The sequence below is a fragment of the Mastigoproctus giganteus genome, chromosome 6 (assembly GCF_048544385.1).
Source record: "Mastigoproctus giganteus isolate SK-2022 chromosome 6, ASM4854438v1, whole genome shotgun sequence".
NCBI classification, from domain to species: Eukaryota; Metazoa; Arthropoda; class Arachnida; order Uropygi; family Thelyphonidae; genus Mastigoproctus; species Mastigoproctus giganteus.
The window spans coordinates 141,769,177-141,789,409 of NC_143580.1; the positions used below are offsets into that span (position 1 = coordinate 141,769,177).

The window sequence follows — 20,233 nt, forward strand, 5'->3', positions numbered from 1 at the left end:
CCAATCTCTATAGCTCATATAATCAAAGTCCTTACTCATACGGTCGCCCTTTTGCTGAACCCACAATGTGTGTTGCCTGTCTTTGGACTCTTTCAAGAAGCTCAGTGTCTTTTTTTTTTTTTTTTTTCAGATTAAGTCATTATACTTGAAAACAGTATTCCAAATGTGGTTTTACAATGTAAAGGTAAGGCCACTGTGTGGCCTTACACAGTGGAACTATGATCTCTATATCTCTACAGGATAATGTTCGATAAATAACTGATAAGACACAATGGAATTTCCTGGCCACCTGTTTACACAGCTCAGAAAACTTTATCTGCTTGTATTATAACTCCCAGATCCCTTTCTTCCTCTACATTTTTAATTCAACCCCACCAAGTGTATAAGTTCGCATTTTGCTACATTAAAACATAGCTGACACTTTTCTGATCATTCTTGCAACCTGCTCAAGTTATCCTGAAGGAGTGCTGCTTGCACTGATCATTAACTACTCTACTGATCTTTATGTCATCTGAAAATTTTGACATCAAGCCTTCTATCCTATCATCAATGTTGTTTACGAAAACAATAATAATAAACATGAGTCACCTCAATATCCAAATAGGAGATCTTTTTTTTTTTTTTTTTAAATCTCCGGGATAAAATCAAAAAATTACTAAACTACTTATAGCAGAGACTGCAGAAATGAAGATTCAAGAACATTCTATTAACATTCGCCATCCCTACATAATCTCGGACTCGTGGCCTTTGTGCACATGCGCAATTGACAATAATCTCTCATATCAACATATAAATTTAGGGGGGAACATTTGAGATTTCAGTATTATTATCCTTCTGGTGAAAATGTCTCGCAGATGAAAAGTTTGGTCCCTTTGAAGGAGATTTGGGTTTTAATAATAAAAAGATTACGCATTTTAAATAAGGCTTATTTTTGACAGAAATGTGCTCAGTCTTCTTTAGTGCATGGGTTGTCTGATGTCTGGGGCTGGTTGACATTGGCGTGTTCTGGTGCTTGGAGGGTTCACATACGGGAGGTATGAGCATATGGAGGTATTTTAGGTTATTTATTTATTCAAATTTGGTGTTTTAAATTTAATTTTAATTTATTTTATTTTATCCTGGAAACTGAAAAAAGAAGATCTCCTATTTATTATTATAATTAAGAAAAGGGAGATAGATTGAGATTTTCATCTCTCAGTATTTTAAATTATGAAAACAAGAAACATCAATGGTCCAAGAACTGATCCTTGGGGGATCCCACTTCTGACTTTACACCAAGCTGAAGAATATCCATTAATCACAACCCCCCTGCCTTCTGCCCTGGAGCCACCCAGCAATCCATCTTAGAATTTTTTCAGTAATTGCAACATGTTCCTCTAATACAGTAACCTCTCATGAGGGAATGAGTTAAATGCCTTTCTAAAATCCAAATAAACTATGTTGAAATTGTTCCCTACATCCAGCTCATGAGTAACTCTGTCAAAATGGCCTACTACCTTAGTTAAACATGATTTTCCCTTAAGGATTCCAAATCTGTATAAATGTCTCTGGATGTAGTTATGCACAATCCTGATGGAATCCTTCCTCTTGTTCAGACTATACACATAAAGGGGCATAAATTCAATTTGAAGGATGATTGTGGATAGGATGTGCATAAATTTGCCTTCAGCCAGAGGGTGGTTGATTGTTGGAACAAACTCCCATCTGGTGTTGTAGAGTTAGTAGTTTGCATAAATTCAATAAAGAACTAGATAAACTGTTTGACATGACTGAAATGCGAAAGATGAAATGTTGGCCTTCTTTTGCTGATGCTGTATAAGCTCACTTTCTACTACTAATAATATGTATATAAGAAGAAAAGTGTCTTTCCTTCCTTTTATTAAGCTTACTTCTTTACTTAGACAGGGGGGAAAAAAAAAACTTGTAAACTTAATTAACAAGAATGCTTTCTTGAAACAGCTGATTTACAGGAGAAAGCACTTATAATATTTTTGCTAATTTAAAGAAGCATCTGTTATCACAAACCAATTTCTGTGAGTTGATTAAGTCCACATACAAATCTCTAATTTTTTATGGCTTAGTTCTGAATTAAATAATACATTAGCATAAATCATAATTTATGAATCAGTTTGTATTAGCTAAAAGATACTACTGAGATATACAAGTTTATTTTCTTGGTCATTAAAAAAAAAATAAACTAGACCACTACATATTTCAAGAATATAAAATATAAACACATACTGCTTCTTGATCTAGCTTTTTCATTCTCTTGTCTACTTTATTTTTACCAGGGCCCTTTCCATGAAACTTATGGGAGAGATAACGAAAGGCTTCTTTGGCTGTAAGCAAACGACCACTGTCATCTATATATTCTAGTTTCACGTCTGGCTTATATGTATCCTTCTCTCGAAAATCTTGAATGGGACCAGTGTAACGATCTCTTTTTCCAAATTTATCATCTTCACTGAAAAAGAAGACTATAAAATATAACATTCTGTTTCTCAATATAATACATTACATCATATATCAGAAAGAACAACCAATGGCAATTTTCTAAAACCAGTGAAACTACTAAAAAAAATACCATTCTTCCCCCTTTTTTCATTTTGGATTAGCATGATTAAATATTCTCTCTCTCTCTCTCTCTCTCTCTCTCTCTCTCTCCATGCACCCACCTACTCACAAACACTGAGTGATCAATGAATTATAACCACCTACCTAATACCATGTTGGGCCACAATACATACACAAGGATAACAGCCACTATTATCTCCTAGGTACTGACTTCACTAGATGTCTGAAGACATCCGTAGTTTCGACATCCATGCTACCTAAAAGGCTTTCTAGTCTCGGAATGATGATGGTTGCATGTCCATACATCTCACTTACCATTCCAAAACATACCACAGTGTTCGATTAGGTGAATTTAGAGGCCAATCATGACAGGTGATATCTTCACTGTGTTCCTCGAACCAGCTGTGCACAGTGCAGGCCGGATGACATGGTAGATTATCATCTTGAAAGATCTGTTTCTATCTGGGGAAAAAATTCAACATTGCAGGGTGCACATGGTCTCCTAAGAACTGCCTGTAGACCTCATAGTGGGCAGGTAGGTACCCTGTTGTTGCAATAGTGGTACCCGACCACCCACCAATGAGTAAGCCAACAAGCTTTGAAACAGTGCCACCTGGGTGGTGGTAACCGCCGAGAATTAGTAACATTAGTCTTCTCCACTGGTGAAGAGTTACTTATTCAAAGCAGTGCAATACCTTGGCAACTCGCTGTGAAGGTGATCACAATATGAGATATGAATAAATGATGCATTCATACTACCTGAGTGGTAGAAAGGAAGAAGTGCCATACCCATGCATAAACAACCCCTTTCACACTCTTAGACATTCAGTAAAGAAATATTTTTCGATATACCAATTCTTGCTATACATACCTTAAGTATTGCATACAGCATTACACAATGGTGCTAATTATATATATATATAAAATTTATTCTCTTCAAATCCTTATAAGTTATACAGGAGTTTGAGGAGACTTTCTGTAAAAAACAGTAATAGTCGGATAACCAAATGAAGTTACGAAGTACATAGAAACATTAAAAAATTGGCAAAAAACAAAACAATTTTAATCAATTTTAACAAAAAACAGGCTCTGCCTATTCAAACCAAGTTGGACAACTAGATCTTGTCCTGCTTAATGTTTGTAAACAAGTCCCCCTATCCCCTCAGCAAGTGCCTCTTGCTTCAGTAAATTACTATGGCAGTAATTGCACATGTTGGAATTTATAGAGATAACAGTGGAATATGTTATTTAGTGCTTGCCATACTATCATACTTGAAACACCTAACTGACAAATCTGGACAAGCACCGTCTCTGTTTCATTCATCAATGATGGCAACAAATTCATTGATATGCTCTTCAATAGCACACAACTCCAGTGAATGATGATGATGATGATATCCCACTGTGTGGCTGAGTTGTTAGATGTTGTTTCCTCAAACCTCTTAACTAAGGTTGCAATAACACAAATGATGATAATGGCCTGGGTTCACCTCTCACGTATCTTACCAAATTCTTGCTGTACCTTTTCCTTGTGATCTTTTATTAGTATACAGAGGACTTTCTTATTACATCCAAAGACAAGGTCGTTCTTATGAAGTTGATGGAATTTTAATTGACCCTTTTTAATCTCCTACTTCTAAAATTTTAATCTCCTACTCCTAAAGAAGAAAAATCTCACTGTTTCGAAATTTTAATTTCTTGTTGTCAAGAATGCTGGTCTTCCTTATCCAAAGGTAGAACTACTTATAAGTTTTACCAATTGTCTCTGTTTTCAGAAGGCTACTTTGCAGTGGTTCACTCTGAACCCACTCACTTGTTATACCCTTCCGCAATACTAAGCTATTTTATTTCAAGCTTTCACAACAAGGTTTTGTTTTTGTGGCACTCCCGAGAGCGTTCCCCATATATCATTCTACTGTCCAGCTCACAAATCCTCTACACAAAGGTTATTTACAAACACTGGTCCTGTTTTACTTGAAAATATGTGTCTTCTAAAAATAACTTTCAAGCACTGCAAGACTCTTGAGATCTTCTCATTACAGAAGACACGACTTCTACTGACCAAGAAACTACAATCTTCATAAACTCTAAGTGAAATCATAGCTTTAACCAAAAGTACTTATGTAATGCTTTGAATGATTATTGTGACTTGTAAAACACACTTCTAAACTATTGACAACTAAACTTTTGAGATTTGTTTGTTAATTCTATTATTATAGCTTATTGATCTGATACTTTCTAATCAATTGACATGACTGTTCTGCATGGGCCTTATATCTCAATTCTCTGTATATAACTTGTGTAAACCAGATGACTGTAATTGCACTACTTCTATTGAAATACAATTGAGCAGCAGCCTGGAAAGCAAGGGAATTTCAGGGATTGCTGGGAGTCATAGCGGAACAAGTAATTACATGGGCTGTGTTAGGGTAACCAAGAGTAGAAACAGGTGCATGTATACTTGCATGTACACCGATGCTAGGAGTATAGTTAATAAATTCAATGGGCTTGAAGTGCTAGTCAAGACATCAAAGGCAGATATTGTTGGGATATCAGAGACATGGTATCACACAGACATAAGCAGCGCAAAACTAGAATTTGGAGAGTACAATGTGTACAGAAAGGACAGGAAGGGAGGAGGGGGTTATGCTGTTAGTTAAGAACCATAAAATCTAAGAAAGTGCACCCAATTGATGTTGGTGGACAATGCAATGTTGAGTCTGTTTGATGTGACATAAGCACTGGGAAAGGAAAAATGAGAGTAGGTGTTTGTTATAGGCCTAATGAATCTGATGAGTATAATGACCAATTGTGCAGAGAAATAGAGTGGGCCAGTATATCAGAGAGTCTTATAATGGGGGATTTTAATTTCCCAGATATTGACTGGAATTTGTGGGTTGGTCACTCACACACTAGTAAGGCTTTTGTGGATTTATTGGATGATTGTTTTCTACAGCAGCATGTTCGGGAGGCAACTAGAGGGGGTGATACTCTTGATCTGATTATCAGTAATGATTCTTCATGCATCAAGAATTTGCAGATAAAGGAACCACTAGGTGGCAGTGATCACAGTAAATCCCACTTCAGCACACTGTGATCACTGCCACTAGGTGGCAGTGATCACAGTGTGCTGAAGTGGGATTTACTCAAAGAGGTAACTACCATCAAGGGTAAAGGGAAGGGTTTTTGCTTTCGTAAAGGTGACTACGGTGGTCTGAGACAGTATTTAAATTCTATACAGAGGAACAAACTGATGATGTTACCAAAGCAAATTCAAAATGGAAAGCATTCAAAGAATTAATCTTGCAAGCTACTAGGCTTTTCATACCAACAAAAAATATTGTTCAAAATTTAGGCCTAAATGGATGTCAGATGAACTAATTAGACATGTGACACAGAAGCCTATGATAGATATAAGTTGATCTGTAACCAAGTTACAAAGGAGGTTAGGCAGGCAAAGGCAGATTACGAGAAATCTTTGGCAAAGGATGCAAAGAAAAGCAGCAAAGAAGTCTTTACTTACTTAAACTCTATAAGGAAGGGGATGAATCAGATTGGTCCACTTGATATCGATGGTTCAACTGTTGATGATCCTGCTCATAGCTAACAAACTAAATGAATATTTTGCATCGACATTCACACATGAGGAGTTATTCAGCAAGGGGAATGCCAGAGGTGTATTCAACTCTGGCAGTAAGCTAGATAATCTTCTAATAACTGAGAGTAAATTGGAGGAGAAATTGTTGAAGATAAACACAAGAAAGGCACCTGGGGTGGATGGAATCTATCCAGTTATATTAAAGGAGGCGGCAAAGGAAGTAAGCAAACCCTTAGCCATAATTATGAGACTCAGGGGAGGTACCCATGGACTGGAGATGTGCAAATGTGACCCAAATCCACAAATGAGGATCAAAGGGGGAGACAGGTAATTACAGACCTGTTAGTTTAACTTCTGTTCCAAGGAAATTAATGGAGGCACTGGTTAAAGAAGCATTGCAGGATAATCTAGACAAGACTTCAGTTATAGCTCGGACACAGCATGCGTTTGTTAAGGGGAAGTCTTGTCTGACTAATTTGATTGGACTATGATGTAGTCACAAAGGAACTGGATGCAAAGAATAACTTTGATATCATATATTTGGATCTTAGAAAAGTCTTTGATACTGTTGCACATGGAAGACTGCTGCAAAAATTGGAGAAGTGCGGCATTGGAGGCAAATTGCTGCTATGGATAAAGGGATGGTTGAGTAGCAGAAAACAGAGAGTGGTAATCAATGGACACTGCTTTTCGTGGACTAACGTTATTAGTGGAGTTCCTCAGGGTTCAGTGTTGGGTCCATTGTTGTTTTCTATATTTATAAATGATATTGATGATGGTATATCAGGCTTAATGTCCAAGTTTGCAGACGATATGAAGGTTGGTAATGACACTAATGACAGTACACTGCTGCAACAGTGTACTGTCATTAGTGTTAGCAGATGGGCTGAGAGGCGGCAAATGAAGTTTAACATTGACAAATGTAAAGTACTACATATGGGAAGCAGTGGTAGAACACTGACAGTGGTAGAGAATGAAAAGGACCTGGGGGTAATTGAGCAGGCAGATATGAAGTTTTCTGAGCAGTGCAGACGGTCTGCAATAGTAGCTGATGGTGTCTTGTCAATGACATACAGCAATTGTTCTAGCAGGGATAAGGAGGTGATTATCCCCTTGTATAAAGCATTGGTCAGACCACACCTTGAGTACTGTGTACTGGTCCGGAGGCCTCATTTTAAGATGGATGTAGAGCTGTTGGAATGAGTACAGAGAAGGGCAACAAGATTAGTGAATGGAACAAAGGGTTGCTCTTACAAAGAAAGGCTTAAGTTTTGCAAATTACAGGGTCTAGAGACTTGGCACCTGTGAGGTGATCTGATTGAGGTGTATAAAGCCTTGAATGGTTTGAGCACGCTCAATGCCGATGGGATTCTTCCTCTTGCTAAGAATAATCGCCTGAGAGGGCATAAATTCAAATTGAGAAAAGACGGTTGTAGGATAGATGTGCGGAAGTTTGCCTTTAGCCAGCGGGTGGTTGATTGCTGGATCAAACTTCCATCTGTCATTGTAGAAGTTGATAGCTTAAATAGATTCAAGGCAGAACTGGACAAACATTTGGAGCGATTGGATGGGTGAAATAAGGGGTTTTTTTTTTTTTTTTTTTTGGCTGATGCTATATAAGCTTGCTTTCTTGTATCACATGCCTTTGCTAATGCTAATTCCTACTTGATTGATTTAATTGTATTACATTGCATTTTAGGGCAAAAGCCTCAAGTTGCGTAGTGGGTTAACATGTTACAAGTTAGTGCAAATGCACCGGATCTGTTTAGTAGTTAGCTGCAAACAGATCTGATGCATTTGCACTAACTCTTAAGAATGTTAACTCATTATGCAACTCGAAGCTTTTGCCCTAAAATGCAATGTAATTCAAATTACTACACACCATCAGGCATATCTCATATTTTGGAGTCATACTTCGCAACTGCCTTGCCATCATTGCAACCCCAGGGTGCCTGCCCACCGAAGAGGAGCCAATCAGCTCCGAAACGCAGAGAATAAGTAACAATAGTCTTCTCCTATGGCGAAGAGTTACTTATTCCAGGTAGTACAGTATCATGGCAACCTGTGAAGGTATTCACAATATGAGATATACATAATGATGCCAATTATATAACTATTTAGTAGTTAGCTGCAAACTGATCTGATGCATTTGCACCAGATCAGTGTTCAACTATCTGGTGCACTAACTGATCAGTTAGCGCAGCAGATAAATTTGCACTAACTTGTAAGTTAGTGCAAATTTATTTATTTGTTTGACTATTTGTTTATTGTACTGTATTGGTTTTGTTAATGTTGCTTAGTTTGCCTGTGAGTCACATGGCTTTTCTATTTTATAATTTTGTTGAATTTCTCTGTTCTTCCTTTGCTCCTTTCTTTCTTCTTCTTTTTTATATTTCTTTATTTATGTTACTTTATTTTATATTTTTATTTTTTTTTGCTGGTAGTTGAGAAATGAGCTGTCTTAACTATGGAATGGCTAGCACCCACTGGTATTGCACTACCTCCAGTGGTTGCAGGATATTGTCCATTTCAGGACCAACATATGAGATTGTTAAGGTGGGCTACGGTACATACTTAGTTGAGGTCCACCTCCCTGCAGTATAGACAGACACTGGGCAGGCCTTTCCAGGTGATCGCCTTCCCGGTGAGTAAGTGGCCAGAAACAACAACATTACACACCTTTCTGGCCTTTTGCAAAGTTCTGTACGACCACAGTGTACCATGGTGGAGTTGAACTAAGAATTCTGGAGCTGCCCTGCATAAGAAACTTCTGTAAAACAAATGTCACAGACTCAGAATTCTTGTAATTAATCAACAGAGCTGGGTTAGGCAGATCACATGGTGATTAATGGAAAATTAATGCCCAATATGCCTTTTAAAGTAATCTGTACATTGCTTAGTAAAACAGCACTCTGTTCCTATGATAACTAAATAAATTATTGGTTTGCTAAAAAATTCCATAATTCATGGAGTGTAAAAATTGCATTCCTCTACTACCAACAGCATGCATGCATCCATCCATCTATCTATCTATCTTAAATAAATAAATTTACTTATTTATTTAAAGGAAAAAAAAAAAAAAAATCTATATCAATTAATCAGAAGTGTTTCTGAATGTGCAGAACTTGTGGAAAATGTTCTCGGCATGTATCCTAATACACCAGACAGAATTCTAAACAGAAAGAAAATAAAAAGAAAAAATTAATACATGCATACATAAAACAAAAAGCAATGTCAAATAATTTTGGGAACTTGAATAACTCAACACTTACTAAAATTTTTCCTCAATTGTGTAAGTCTGGGCTTGTAGCTGGCTTGGTCTTGGTGCACTTGATAATTTTTTTACTTCTTTATCCAAATATCCTATTAAAGAAGTAAATAAGCTTTTTAATTATATACTCTACTTTAATCATATTAAATACTGGAATAAGTTTAACAAACATTATGAATATTATTAAAATTAATTTCATTTCTCTATTTGATCAGGTAATAGCAAAGATTGTACAAAGAAAAGTTGCCCTTTACTTTGTACAATGTTTTGGTGACATAGCCCTTTGTACAAGGACATGGTAAGCTTGCATCTTGAGTATTGCATTCAGATTGGTGAAGAGAACAAAAGGGTGCTTTTACCTAGAAAGGCTTCAGTTCTGCAAACTGCAGCACCTGTAGGGTGATCTCATTGAGGTGTGTTTAAGGCCTTGAAAGGACTGAGTAAGCTGAATATTAATGGCATTAATCCTCTTGCTTAAACTACACACATGGGGGGGGGGGCGTGGTCATAAATTCAAGCTGAGGAAGAATGGTTGCAAGATATATGTGCAGAAGTTTTCTTTCAGCCATCAGGTGGTTGACTTTTGAGCATGCTCAAACCATTCAAGGCTTTATACACCTCTATCAGATCACCTTGCAGGTGCTAGTCTCCAGACACTAATTTGCAAAACTTAACCCTTTCTTCATAAGAGCAACCCTTTGTTCCATTCACTAAGCTTGTTGCCCTTCTCTGTACTGGTTCCAGCAGATCTACATCCTTCTTGAAATGAGGCCTCCAGACCTGTATACAGTACTCAAGGTGTGGCCTGACCATTGCCTTATACAAGGGAATAATCACCTCCTTATCCCTACTAGAAAAATTCCTGTATATCATTGACAAGACACCAAGAGCTACTCTTGCAGCCCATCTGCACTGCTCAGAGAACTTCATATCTGCCTGCACAATTACCCCCAGGTCTTTTTCATTTTCTACCACTGTCAGTGTAGTACCACAGAGTTGATACGTTGCACTGGGGTTACTGTTTCCCATATGTAGTACTTTACATTTTTCAATGTAAAACTTCAATGTTAAACTTCGTTTGCCACCTCTCAGCCCATCTGCTCAACCTTTTCAGATCCTGTTGCAGCAGCATAGCGTCTGTAGTGTCGTTAACAACCCTGGCAACCTTTGTATCGTCTGCAAACTTGGACATTAAGCTTAACATACCATCATCAATATCATTTATAAATACAGAAAACAACAATGGATCCAACACTGAACCCTGAGGGACTCCACGATGAGCAGTGTCCATTTATTACCACTCTGTCTTCTCCCACTCAACCATCCCTTTATCCATAGCAGCAATTTGCCTCCAATGCCACACTGCTCCAATTTGTGCAGCAGTCTTCCATGTGCAACAGTATCAAAAGCCTTTCTAATATCCAAATATATGATATCAAAGTTATTCCCTGCATCCAGTTCCTTTGTGACCACATCATAGTATTCAATAAAATTGAATATTTTATTGAACAGGCAAGACTTTCCCTTAACAAAACCATGTTGTGTCCGAGCTATAACTGAAGTCTTGTCTAGATGATCCTGCAGTGCTTTTTTAACCAGTACCTCCATTAATTTTCCTGGAATAGAAAGTTAAACTCACAGGTCTATAATTACTTGTGTCAGCCTTTGATTCTCCTTTGTGAATTGGGATCACATTTGCACATCTACAGTCCATGGGTACCTCCCCTGAGTCCAGGGAAGCTCTCATAATTATGGCTAAGGGTTTGCTTACTTCCTTTGCCGCCTCCTTTAATATAACTGGATAGATCCCATCCACCCCGGGTGCCTTTTTTATGTTTATCCTCAACAATTTCTCCTCCACTTTCCTCTCAGTTATTACAAAATCATCTAGCTCACTGCCAGAATTTACTTCACTTCTGGCATTCTCCCCTCCTGAATAACTCCTCATGTGTGAATGTAGATGCAAAATACTCGTAGTTTGATAGCCACCTGAGCAGGATCTTCAACTGTTGAAACATCAATATCCAGTGGACCAATCAGATTCATCCCTTTCCTTCTAGAGTTTACATAGGTAAAGAACTCTTTTCTGTTTTTCTTTGCATCCTTTGCCAAGGATTTCACATAATCTGCCTTTGCCTGCCTGCCTGCCTAATCTTCTTTGTGACTTGGTTACAGACCAGCTTATATCTATCATAGGCTTCCATGTCACCCATTAATTTATATGTATCCCATGCATTTTTCTTCTCTGCCATATGTCTCATTAGTTCATCTGACATCCATTTAGGCCTAAACCTTGAACAATATTTCTTAGTTGGTATGTAAAGCCTAGTAGCTTCCAAGATAAGTTTTTTGAATGCTTCCTATTTTTTTGCTGTTGGTAACATCATCAGTCGATCCCACTGTATAGAATTTAAATACTGTCTCAGACCATTGTAGTTGCCTTTACAAAAGCAAAAACCCTTCCCTTTACCCCTAATGGTAGTTACCTCTTTGAGTAAATCCCACTTCAGCACACTGTGATCACTGCCACCTAGTGGTTCCTTTATCTGCAGATTCTTGATGCATGAAGAATCACTACTGATAATCAGATCAAGAGTATTGCTCCCTCTAGCTGCCTCCCAAACATGCTGATGTAGAAAACAATCATCCAATAAATCCACAAAAGCCTTGCTAGTGTGTGAGTGACCAACCCACAAATTCCAGTCAATATCTGGGAAATTAAAATCCCCCATTATAAGACTCTCTAATTTACTGGCCCTGAGCAGTAAATAGATGTGTAAAATTTTACACATCTATTTTGCAGCCATCCTTTTCAAATTGAAGTTTATGTTCCCTTATGTGAAAGTGTAAGAGAAAGGATATCATCAGCATTTAGTTTAATCAATCCATTTAAAGACTTAAACACTTCAATCATGTGTTTAAGGAATTAAATTCCATTCAATCATTTGTATGGAAACTGGGCACCTTCAATCACTTGCAGGTGTCTACTTCCAAGCACTGCAATATGTGGAGCCAATATCTTTCATGGAAAGAGTAGCCTTTTGTGTCCACTTATCTGGTTGTTCATCATTCTTAAAATGAGACTTCCAGATCTGTATGCAATACTCACATTGTAGCCATACCATTCCCTATAGTGGAATAATTATCTCCTTATCCCTGCTTGCAAAATACCTGTATAATATCGATAAAATCCCATAAGCTGTACCAGCATGTCTACACTGCTCAGAAAATATCATGTCAAACTGCATAATAACCCTTAGATCTCTTTCATTCTTCATAACCTTAACTGTGGTGCCACCTAATTGGTACATCATTCTGGGATTACTGCTCTCTATATATAGTACACACTCTGGCCAAAAATATACGAAACTTTATCAAATTGGGCCACCTCTTTGAGCCACCACTTTATCAAATTGGGCCACCAGCACATTTGCTGTTATTTGTTTCAAATAACAGCAAATCTGCAGTGCTGCATTGATTCTATAAGGTGTTTTAAGTGCATTTTGGTTTAATTGTAACCATTCTTTCAAAAAATATCCGTAGCTATGGCAAAGTTGAAGGAAGAAGACTTCATTGCCGAATATCTCTCTCTAGCATATCCCACACATTCTCAACAGGATTGAGATCAGCTGAATGTGGGGGCAAGAAAGATGGTAGAAATCCATGTCGTGTTCTCTGAATCATTCTTGCACAATTCCAGCATGAACTGTTGCACTGTCATCCATAAAGTTGCCATCACTTTTGGGATAAAAGTAACATTGTAGGGTGCAGTAGATCTGATACAAAATTCAGATACTCCCTGGATGACATTCAATCTTCCATCAGTATCAACAGACCCTGTCTGCAACAACAAAACATTTTGTATACTAGAATATCACATCCGGACGCTTGAGTTGGCTTAACAAGGCAACAGGTTCCATCACTTCACGAGGTTCTCACCATACTCTTTGCTATCATCAGTGCAGAACTAAGTATATCATGATTTGTGTGACCACATGACTTTCTTCCACTGTTCTTGGCACGACTGTAAGAAGTTTTTTTGTTTTTGTTTTACTGTGAAACAAGTCGCTTCCAAATAGGCCAGCAGCTGCCAGTACCCAATTTATTCAATTCCCTGCACATGGCACGGGTTGAACTAGGACAGTTCTGTGCCTGGTTGAATTCAGATGTTATTGCTGCACACTGGATGTCCTATTTTCCATACAGTCCTCTTTAGAGTATGATGGTGTAGCTACTGAAGTACTGCCACTTTTACACCTCTGATATGGATGCTTTTGAGAAACCAGTTAACACTTTTGTCTCTCGAATTATAGATTGCTAAATGCACCCACAATAAGACCTTTTTCAAAGTCTGATATATTACGTGTTTTCCCTATTCTGGCTTAAAATTATTGCAGTCAAACAGCCTGTGTAACCTTTACACTCAATGAAGCAACACATCATCATCCTCATGTCACAGTTTTCGCTGCATCTATTCGCTTTTATTTGCATTTCTTCTGCTTGTGACTGTCAATACAAAGGTTTGTATTGTATTTTTTTGGGCAGTGTGTACACTTTGCATTTATGAATTTTAAATCTGAATTGCCACTTCTCAGCCCATTTGCCTAATTTTTCTACGTCTTCTTACATTCATATAATTTAATTCCTGTCAGATTTAATTCCTGCCAACCTTTGAGTCATCAGCAAAACTTATAGACAATAAGCTTGATATATCTTGATGTAAGTGAGGTCTGCCTCTATGATGGCAGACCTTATATGGTAATTTTGCCATTTGAATCACCTGACAGTCAGAGCATGGGATGGGTTGCCCTGCTCCTTTAATTTATTTCTCTCATCAGATGGGTAAACAGCACTGGAATTAGAAAAAATAAAGGTAATTCAGTTGAATTCACCAACAGGGAGAATGCAATCGATAAGAAGGGAGTGGGGGACAATTAGATTTGTACAATACGTTTTAATCATTCGGGAGGATTTTTAATTTGCAATGTTCTTCGTAGCTTCTTGAAAGGTGAATCAGTTAAGTAACGTCTCATTCTTGATACAGCATTTCTAATGCCAACAAGTTGTTCAGTTGAAGAAAGGAAGACTAATCGGTGCATGCGTCCAAGTGTGGAAATCCTCCTGTACGTAACCAGAAAATCAGTAATTTTTTAATCCTAATAACTTTGTGGTACCCAGAGACTACTCTCATCAAGAGCTACTGAATGATGTATATTTCATGATCGGCTATCCAATGGGTAATAGTATTTTTATAATATTTTATCTACAACTGCAACTGCATTCAGATGGCCACTGTTTGCAAATAGCGAGCTGCAGTTAAGGTCACAGCTAACAGGAGTTAATGCCAACTTACTTATCCCTGCACCACAGGGGAATGCTACACTAAGCTCACGTTATAATAGTGTAATTCATCTGCTATAAATGTTTTAATTAGTGTGACTCTGTTACTGAAAAAGGTTACTCCTGCTGAATTATCTAAAAAGTATCTATATGCATTTGCACTCAAAGCACTTTGCTTAATAACAGTGCATGCCGTCAATACAGCATATTTCTCTGTATAAAATATCTTTAACCCTCCCTGTCCTGACCAGTCTACAGCGGAATTGCACTTTAGGAATATGTGTATCACCTTTAAACGTGATGGATTCTGGTTCCGGTCATCTGATGTCATGTGATGAATGCAAGAAGAATGTATCTATTGTACAGAACTGTACTGCTGAATGTAAAAGGAATCTTTGCTGGGATTGCAGCAGAGCGGGAGATTTAAAACACCTTTCCTCTGTTAAGAGAGCTTGTTGGGGATGTATGCATTGTAGGAAAGCTACTAGTGGAAGTCGCAAACCACAAGTAAGGAAATCACCCAGACTGACTAAGACTGAAGCCAGCCTGGTAAAATCGCAGGATAAATGTACAAGTAGCCAACTCACCAGCCATTCTACAACAAATGATAATGACCTTACTGTATCTCAGGAACGCACTGACAGTGCAATGGCCTCCAGCATAACACAGAAGGACAACCAGACAACTGTGGGCAGTTAAGTTGCTCCCCAGGTTTCCAGCAGTTCCCTAGTCTTCCTCCTCATCATCCAGGAGAATGAACTGATAGTATCCCAAAGAGACGACACAATATACAACTGCTTATCTAATTCTAACCCTCAAACTAATTTGGGTGCGACAGCAGTGAGTGCTACAGGAGAACACTGAAAGCTGGGAATGGATACACAAATGATACCCAGTACTGAAATCGTCAGCCTCCTACCAATCATCCACAAGCATCTCAATCTTTAATCTCAATCTCTAATGAACATTTGAAAGCATTACTAGGAAAAACTCCTATCAAGCATCACAACCATGTCCCAATGGATCCAAAAAATAAATGCGACAAACGTGAAACAACCAATGCTAATGCCCCATGCCACACCTTGCAGTCCCTGATAACCGTGAGAAGTCAGTCCTCTCCAACGACACACACACACACAGTAAAGTCATACAAGTGAATTGCGTCACTAGACCCTGCAGCTTCCCCCCACCTCGTGAGTTTTGTATGTCAGAGGACGCTATAGCTATGAGACATCCTACAAGTAACACATCACCCTCCTGGGCTGACATCGTGGGAGGAACCACACCTAATGTGGCCTACATACATACAAAAGCTTTTGGTTAGTTTGCTAACCTTCATCAGTCAAACAAACAGTTAAGAGTGTGGAACATGAGGGCGTGTACTGCCAATCATGTACTGCGTGATGTGATGGTTAATTGTTGGATGTTGAAGCCTGTGGCTGTGATGCATGTGCCAACACTTGTCATTCATCAAAATGGTTGCTTCAATGATAGGGTGGACATGGCATCCACTGCTCCTGTTGACTGAAGTATTAGAGCATGTGATGTTCAGCAACTCCAATCAGGAGCGCCGCCGGTAGTGGCGGGACCTATCTACAATCAAGACATCGTGGTGTGGGTCAATGTCGTGGTGGATTGACCAGAAGTGTTTGGCAATAGCCGAGTGTTCTGTCTGCTAAGCGGATGGCTCTTTCATGTTCTGAAAGACGTTTTCTGAGCCGTCTCCCAGTTTCCCTAATGTAGCAGCCAGTGCAGTCACGGCAAGAGATGTGGTAGACTAGACCACTTTGTAGTAAGGTGGGAACATGATTTCACTTTAGAGATGAGGGATCGTAACTTTCTGCCTGGGAGTTGTACGCATTTTATCTCATGTGATTTTAGGACCCTAGAAACCAGTCGTGATAGGTTTGGGTAGTATGGGATAAAGGCGCTCGTGGTTGAGTCATTAACTTGGATGTTCCTGTTGGTCGCTACATGGTCATATGTCTGCAGGTCACACCTGTCAAGGGTAATGGTGGGATAGCCACACCTCGCAAGATCCACCTTGACTTTAGCAATCTTGGTGCGCCTCTCATCTACAGAACTAGAGTGGGTCAAGGCACGGGTTACCAAGGTTCGTGCAGTTGCAAGAAGATAGCTGCACGCGTGTGCTGACCGGAAGTCAGCACAAGCGCAGATGTAAATCAAACAATGTAATCCTGAAAGGATTTCTCTACAAACCTCCATTTCCTAAAGAATGTATGCGACATACCTGTCAAAACTTTAGCCACAATAACCTCAAAATTTGGATTGGCTACCTCCATCGAGACTTACAAAATGCTTCAATGAGTAAAGCAGCTCTGCTAGTCGAGCTTAGAAGTTTAGTTCCTGATCCTGTTTACACCAATATAATCCATACCATGTGCTCCCAAGCCGTCAGAGAATCTGAACGCTACTGTACACCCCAAAAACGTAAGTTTGTGTTTTAATTGGCGAGTCCAATGAATCTTGTTATCGGCATAGTACATCTTCCACAAATTGCACACAATTTGTATTGAATTAAGCAACAAACAGTTATCTACAGAACAAGTAGATCTGTTGACTCTGGGTATGAAATTTGCTGTTCTCCCAAGAAATCCACCAATCACTGATATTGCTTTAGGCGTAGAAGCATGTTTAACACATTTCCCTGAAGAAGTGGCAAACACAGTTCGCCTAAAAACTGCAGCAATTTTGCATCATGCCTGCCCTGCTTCTTCAAATCTCAACCACAAACAGATTTCTGCCCCTAAAGCACTGAAACAAGACCCATCCATCATCATCCTACTGGCAGATAAAGGACGTCGGACAGTTGTATTAAATCGCACAGATTACGAGACGAAAGCCCTGCTCATCCTGCAGGACACTTCTGTTTACCAACCCTTAACCGTTCCTCCCACCAAAGCCTTGGAACAATGAGAGTCATAAGTGAACATCCTCGTCAACAGTTGATTTAAACAGAAAAAAATAACAGAATCCACATGTAATTGCCTCCATGCTTCCAGCTGCCAGATTCCACAATTCTATGAATTATCGAAGATCCACAAAGAAGGTATACACCGTTAAGACCCATCGTCTCCTGTTGTGGCTAGCCAAGTTATGAATTAGCGATGTTTGTCTCGGGGCTCCTTTCTCCCCTAGTAGGCAAGACCACCAACACCATCTCCAACAGTAGTGAATTTATAGAACAGATCCGAACCCTATCCATCTCAGAAGATCAAATCATGGCATCATTTGTGTCACTTTTCACCTCCATCCCAGTGGAACTTGCCATCACATGTGCAAAGGAACTCTTGGATAATGACCAAACCCTTGGCAGCAGAACCGAACTAACACCAGACAATATCTCCACCGTCCTCAGACTGTGCTTAACAGGTTGTGCAATTATGTTCAATGACTCCATTTACCAACAGGTGCACAGCACAGCCATGGGTCCCCAGTTAGTTCAGTCATGGCAAACACCGCGATGGAAGAATTAGTGTTGTGCATTTATGAATGAACCAGATCGCATTACCTTTTGGTGTCACTATGTGGATGATGTGTTTGTGGTTATCCCCAGAAATTCAGGTGACTGACTCTTAGGGCACCTCAATTCTTTGTCGCCTTTCATAAAATTCGCCATAAATTTCATAAAATTCATCGAGCTAGAATCGGACAATATCATACCATACTTAGACACCCTTGTCCGACGTGAGGGCACACACTTGAAGACAACTGTCTATCGTAAAACTGGCCAATTTACCAACTTCCGGTCAGCACACGCGCGAAGTCATCTTCTTGTAACTGCACAAACCTTGTTAACCCATGCCTGGACCCACTTTAGTTCTGTAGATAAGAGGCGCACCGAGATTGCTAAAGTTAAGGCAGATCTTGCGAGGTGTGGCTATCCCACCAGTACCTTTGACAGGTGTGACCTACAGACACATGACCACGTAGCGACCAACAGGAACATCCAAGGTAATGACTCAACTGCGAATGCCTTTATCCCATACTACCCAAATCTATCACAACAGGTTTCTAGGGTCCTAAAATCACATGGGATAAAATGCGTACAACTCCCAGGCAGAAAGTTACGATCCCTCTTTTCTAAAGTGAAAACACCGGTTCCCACCTTACTACAAAGTGGTCTAGCCTACCATATCTCTTGCCGTGACTGCACTGGCTGCTACATTGGGGAAACTGGGAGACGGCTCGGAAAATGTCTTTTGGAACATGAAAGAGCCATCCATTTAGTGGACATAGAACACTCGGCCATTGCTGAACATTTCTGGTCAACCCACCACAATGTCGTGATTGTAGATAGGTCCTGCCACTACCGGCGGCGTGCCTGGTTGGAGTCGCTGAACATCACATGCTCTAATACCTCAGTCAACGGGAGCAGTGGATGTTGTGTCCACCTTATCATTAAAGCAACCATTCTGATGAATAAGAAACGTTGGCAAAATGCGTCATAGCCACAGGCTTCAACATTCAACAATTAACCACCACATCACGCAGTACATGACTGGCAGTACACGCTCTCATGTTCCACACTCTTAACTGCCAGTTTGACTGATGAAGGTTAGCAAATTAACCGAAAGCTTTTGTATGTATTTAATTTAATATACGTGTGTTTTTCCTATTAATATTAAATTTGTCATTACTTATTCTGCCTCTGTTTTGCTCTGCGTAACGTAATAATCCAAAATAATAATAATGAATCAAGAGTGCACAGGCCTCTTTAATCATGCAATATTTATGTCAATGAAGCAAGATGTTGAATGGCGCATTCTCATTTTGCCCTATGTTTTTTTTTTCATCTATAGTAATCTTTACTACCAAAACAGCAAAATAATCATTGAATTCATGAGGTGATTATTCACAGAGTTCACGACAGGCATTATATCCCACTGGCATTCTAATTTTAACCCAATAAAAATATTTTGACCTTTTCAAAATGAGAGAGAGAGAGAGAGAGATTAAAAACATGGCAATAAACACCCAGTGTACACAAAGGGGATCAAAAGGTGGAACGAGTAATTACAGACCTGTTAGTTATCTTCTGTTCTGAGGAAAATAATGGAATCACTGGTTAGATAAGTACTGCAAGACCATCTGGACAGGAATGAAATTATACTGCAGTCACAGCATGGATTTGTTAAGAGGTGATTTCGTCTGATTGGATACTATGATGCAATAACAAAGGAATTGAATGCAAAAAATAATTTTGATATCATATACTTGGATTTCAGGAAAGCTTTTGATACTTTGCACATACTCTGCTGTATAAATTGAAGCAGTATGGCATTAAGAGCAAGTTACTACTATGGATAAAGGTTTGGTCGAACAGGAGAATACAGATAGTGGTTATTAATGGACACTGCTTGCTGTGGACTAATGTTTAGTGGAGTCTGCCAGGGTTCAGGGCTGGGCTCATTGTGTAAGTTTGACAT

At 39.0% G+C, this 20,233-nt stretch overlaps 1 protein-coding gene across 1 annotated transcript in view; it reads right to left on the reverse strand.

The window, feature by feature from the left end:
* LOC150084627 (U4/U6.U5 tri-snRNP-associated protein 1) overlaps positions 1-20,233 on the reverse strand; it is a 343,250-nt gene that overhangs the window by 23,830 nt on the left and 299,187 nt on the right. Inside the window, exons 18-19 of the mRNA XM_090375366.1 lie at positions 9,445-9,535; positions 2,242-2,464 (exon numbers count right to left, since the gene is read on the reverse strand). Coding sequence (XP_090231492.1) covers positions 2,242-2,464; positions 9,445-9,535 — 314 coding nt within the window. The remainder of the gene's footprint in view (positions 1-2,241; positions 2,465-9,444; positions 9,536-20,233) is intronic.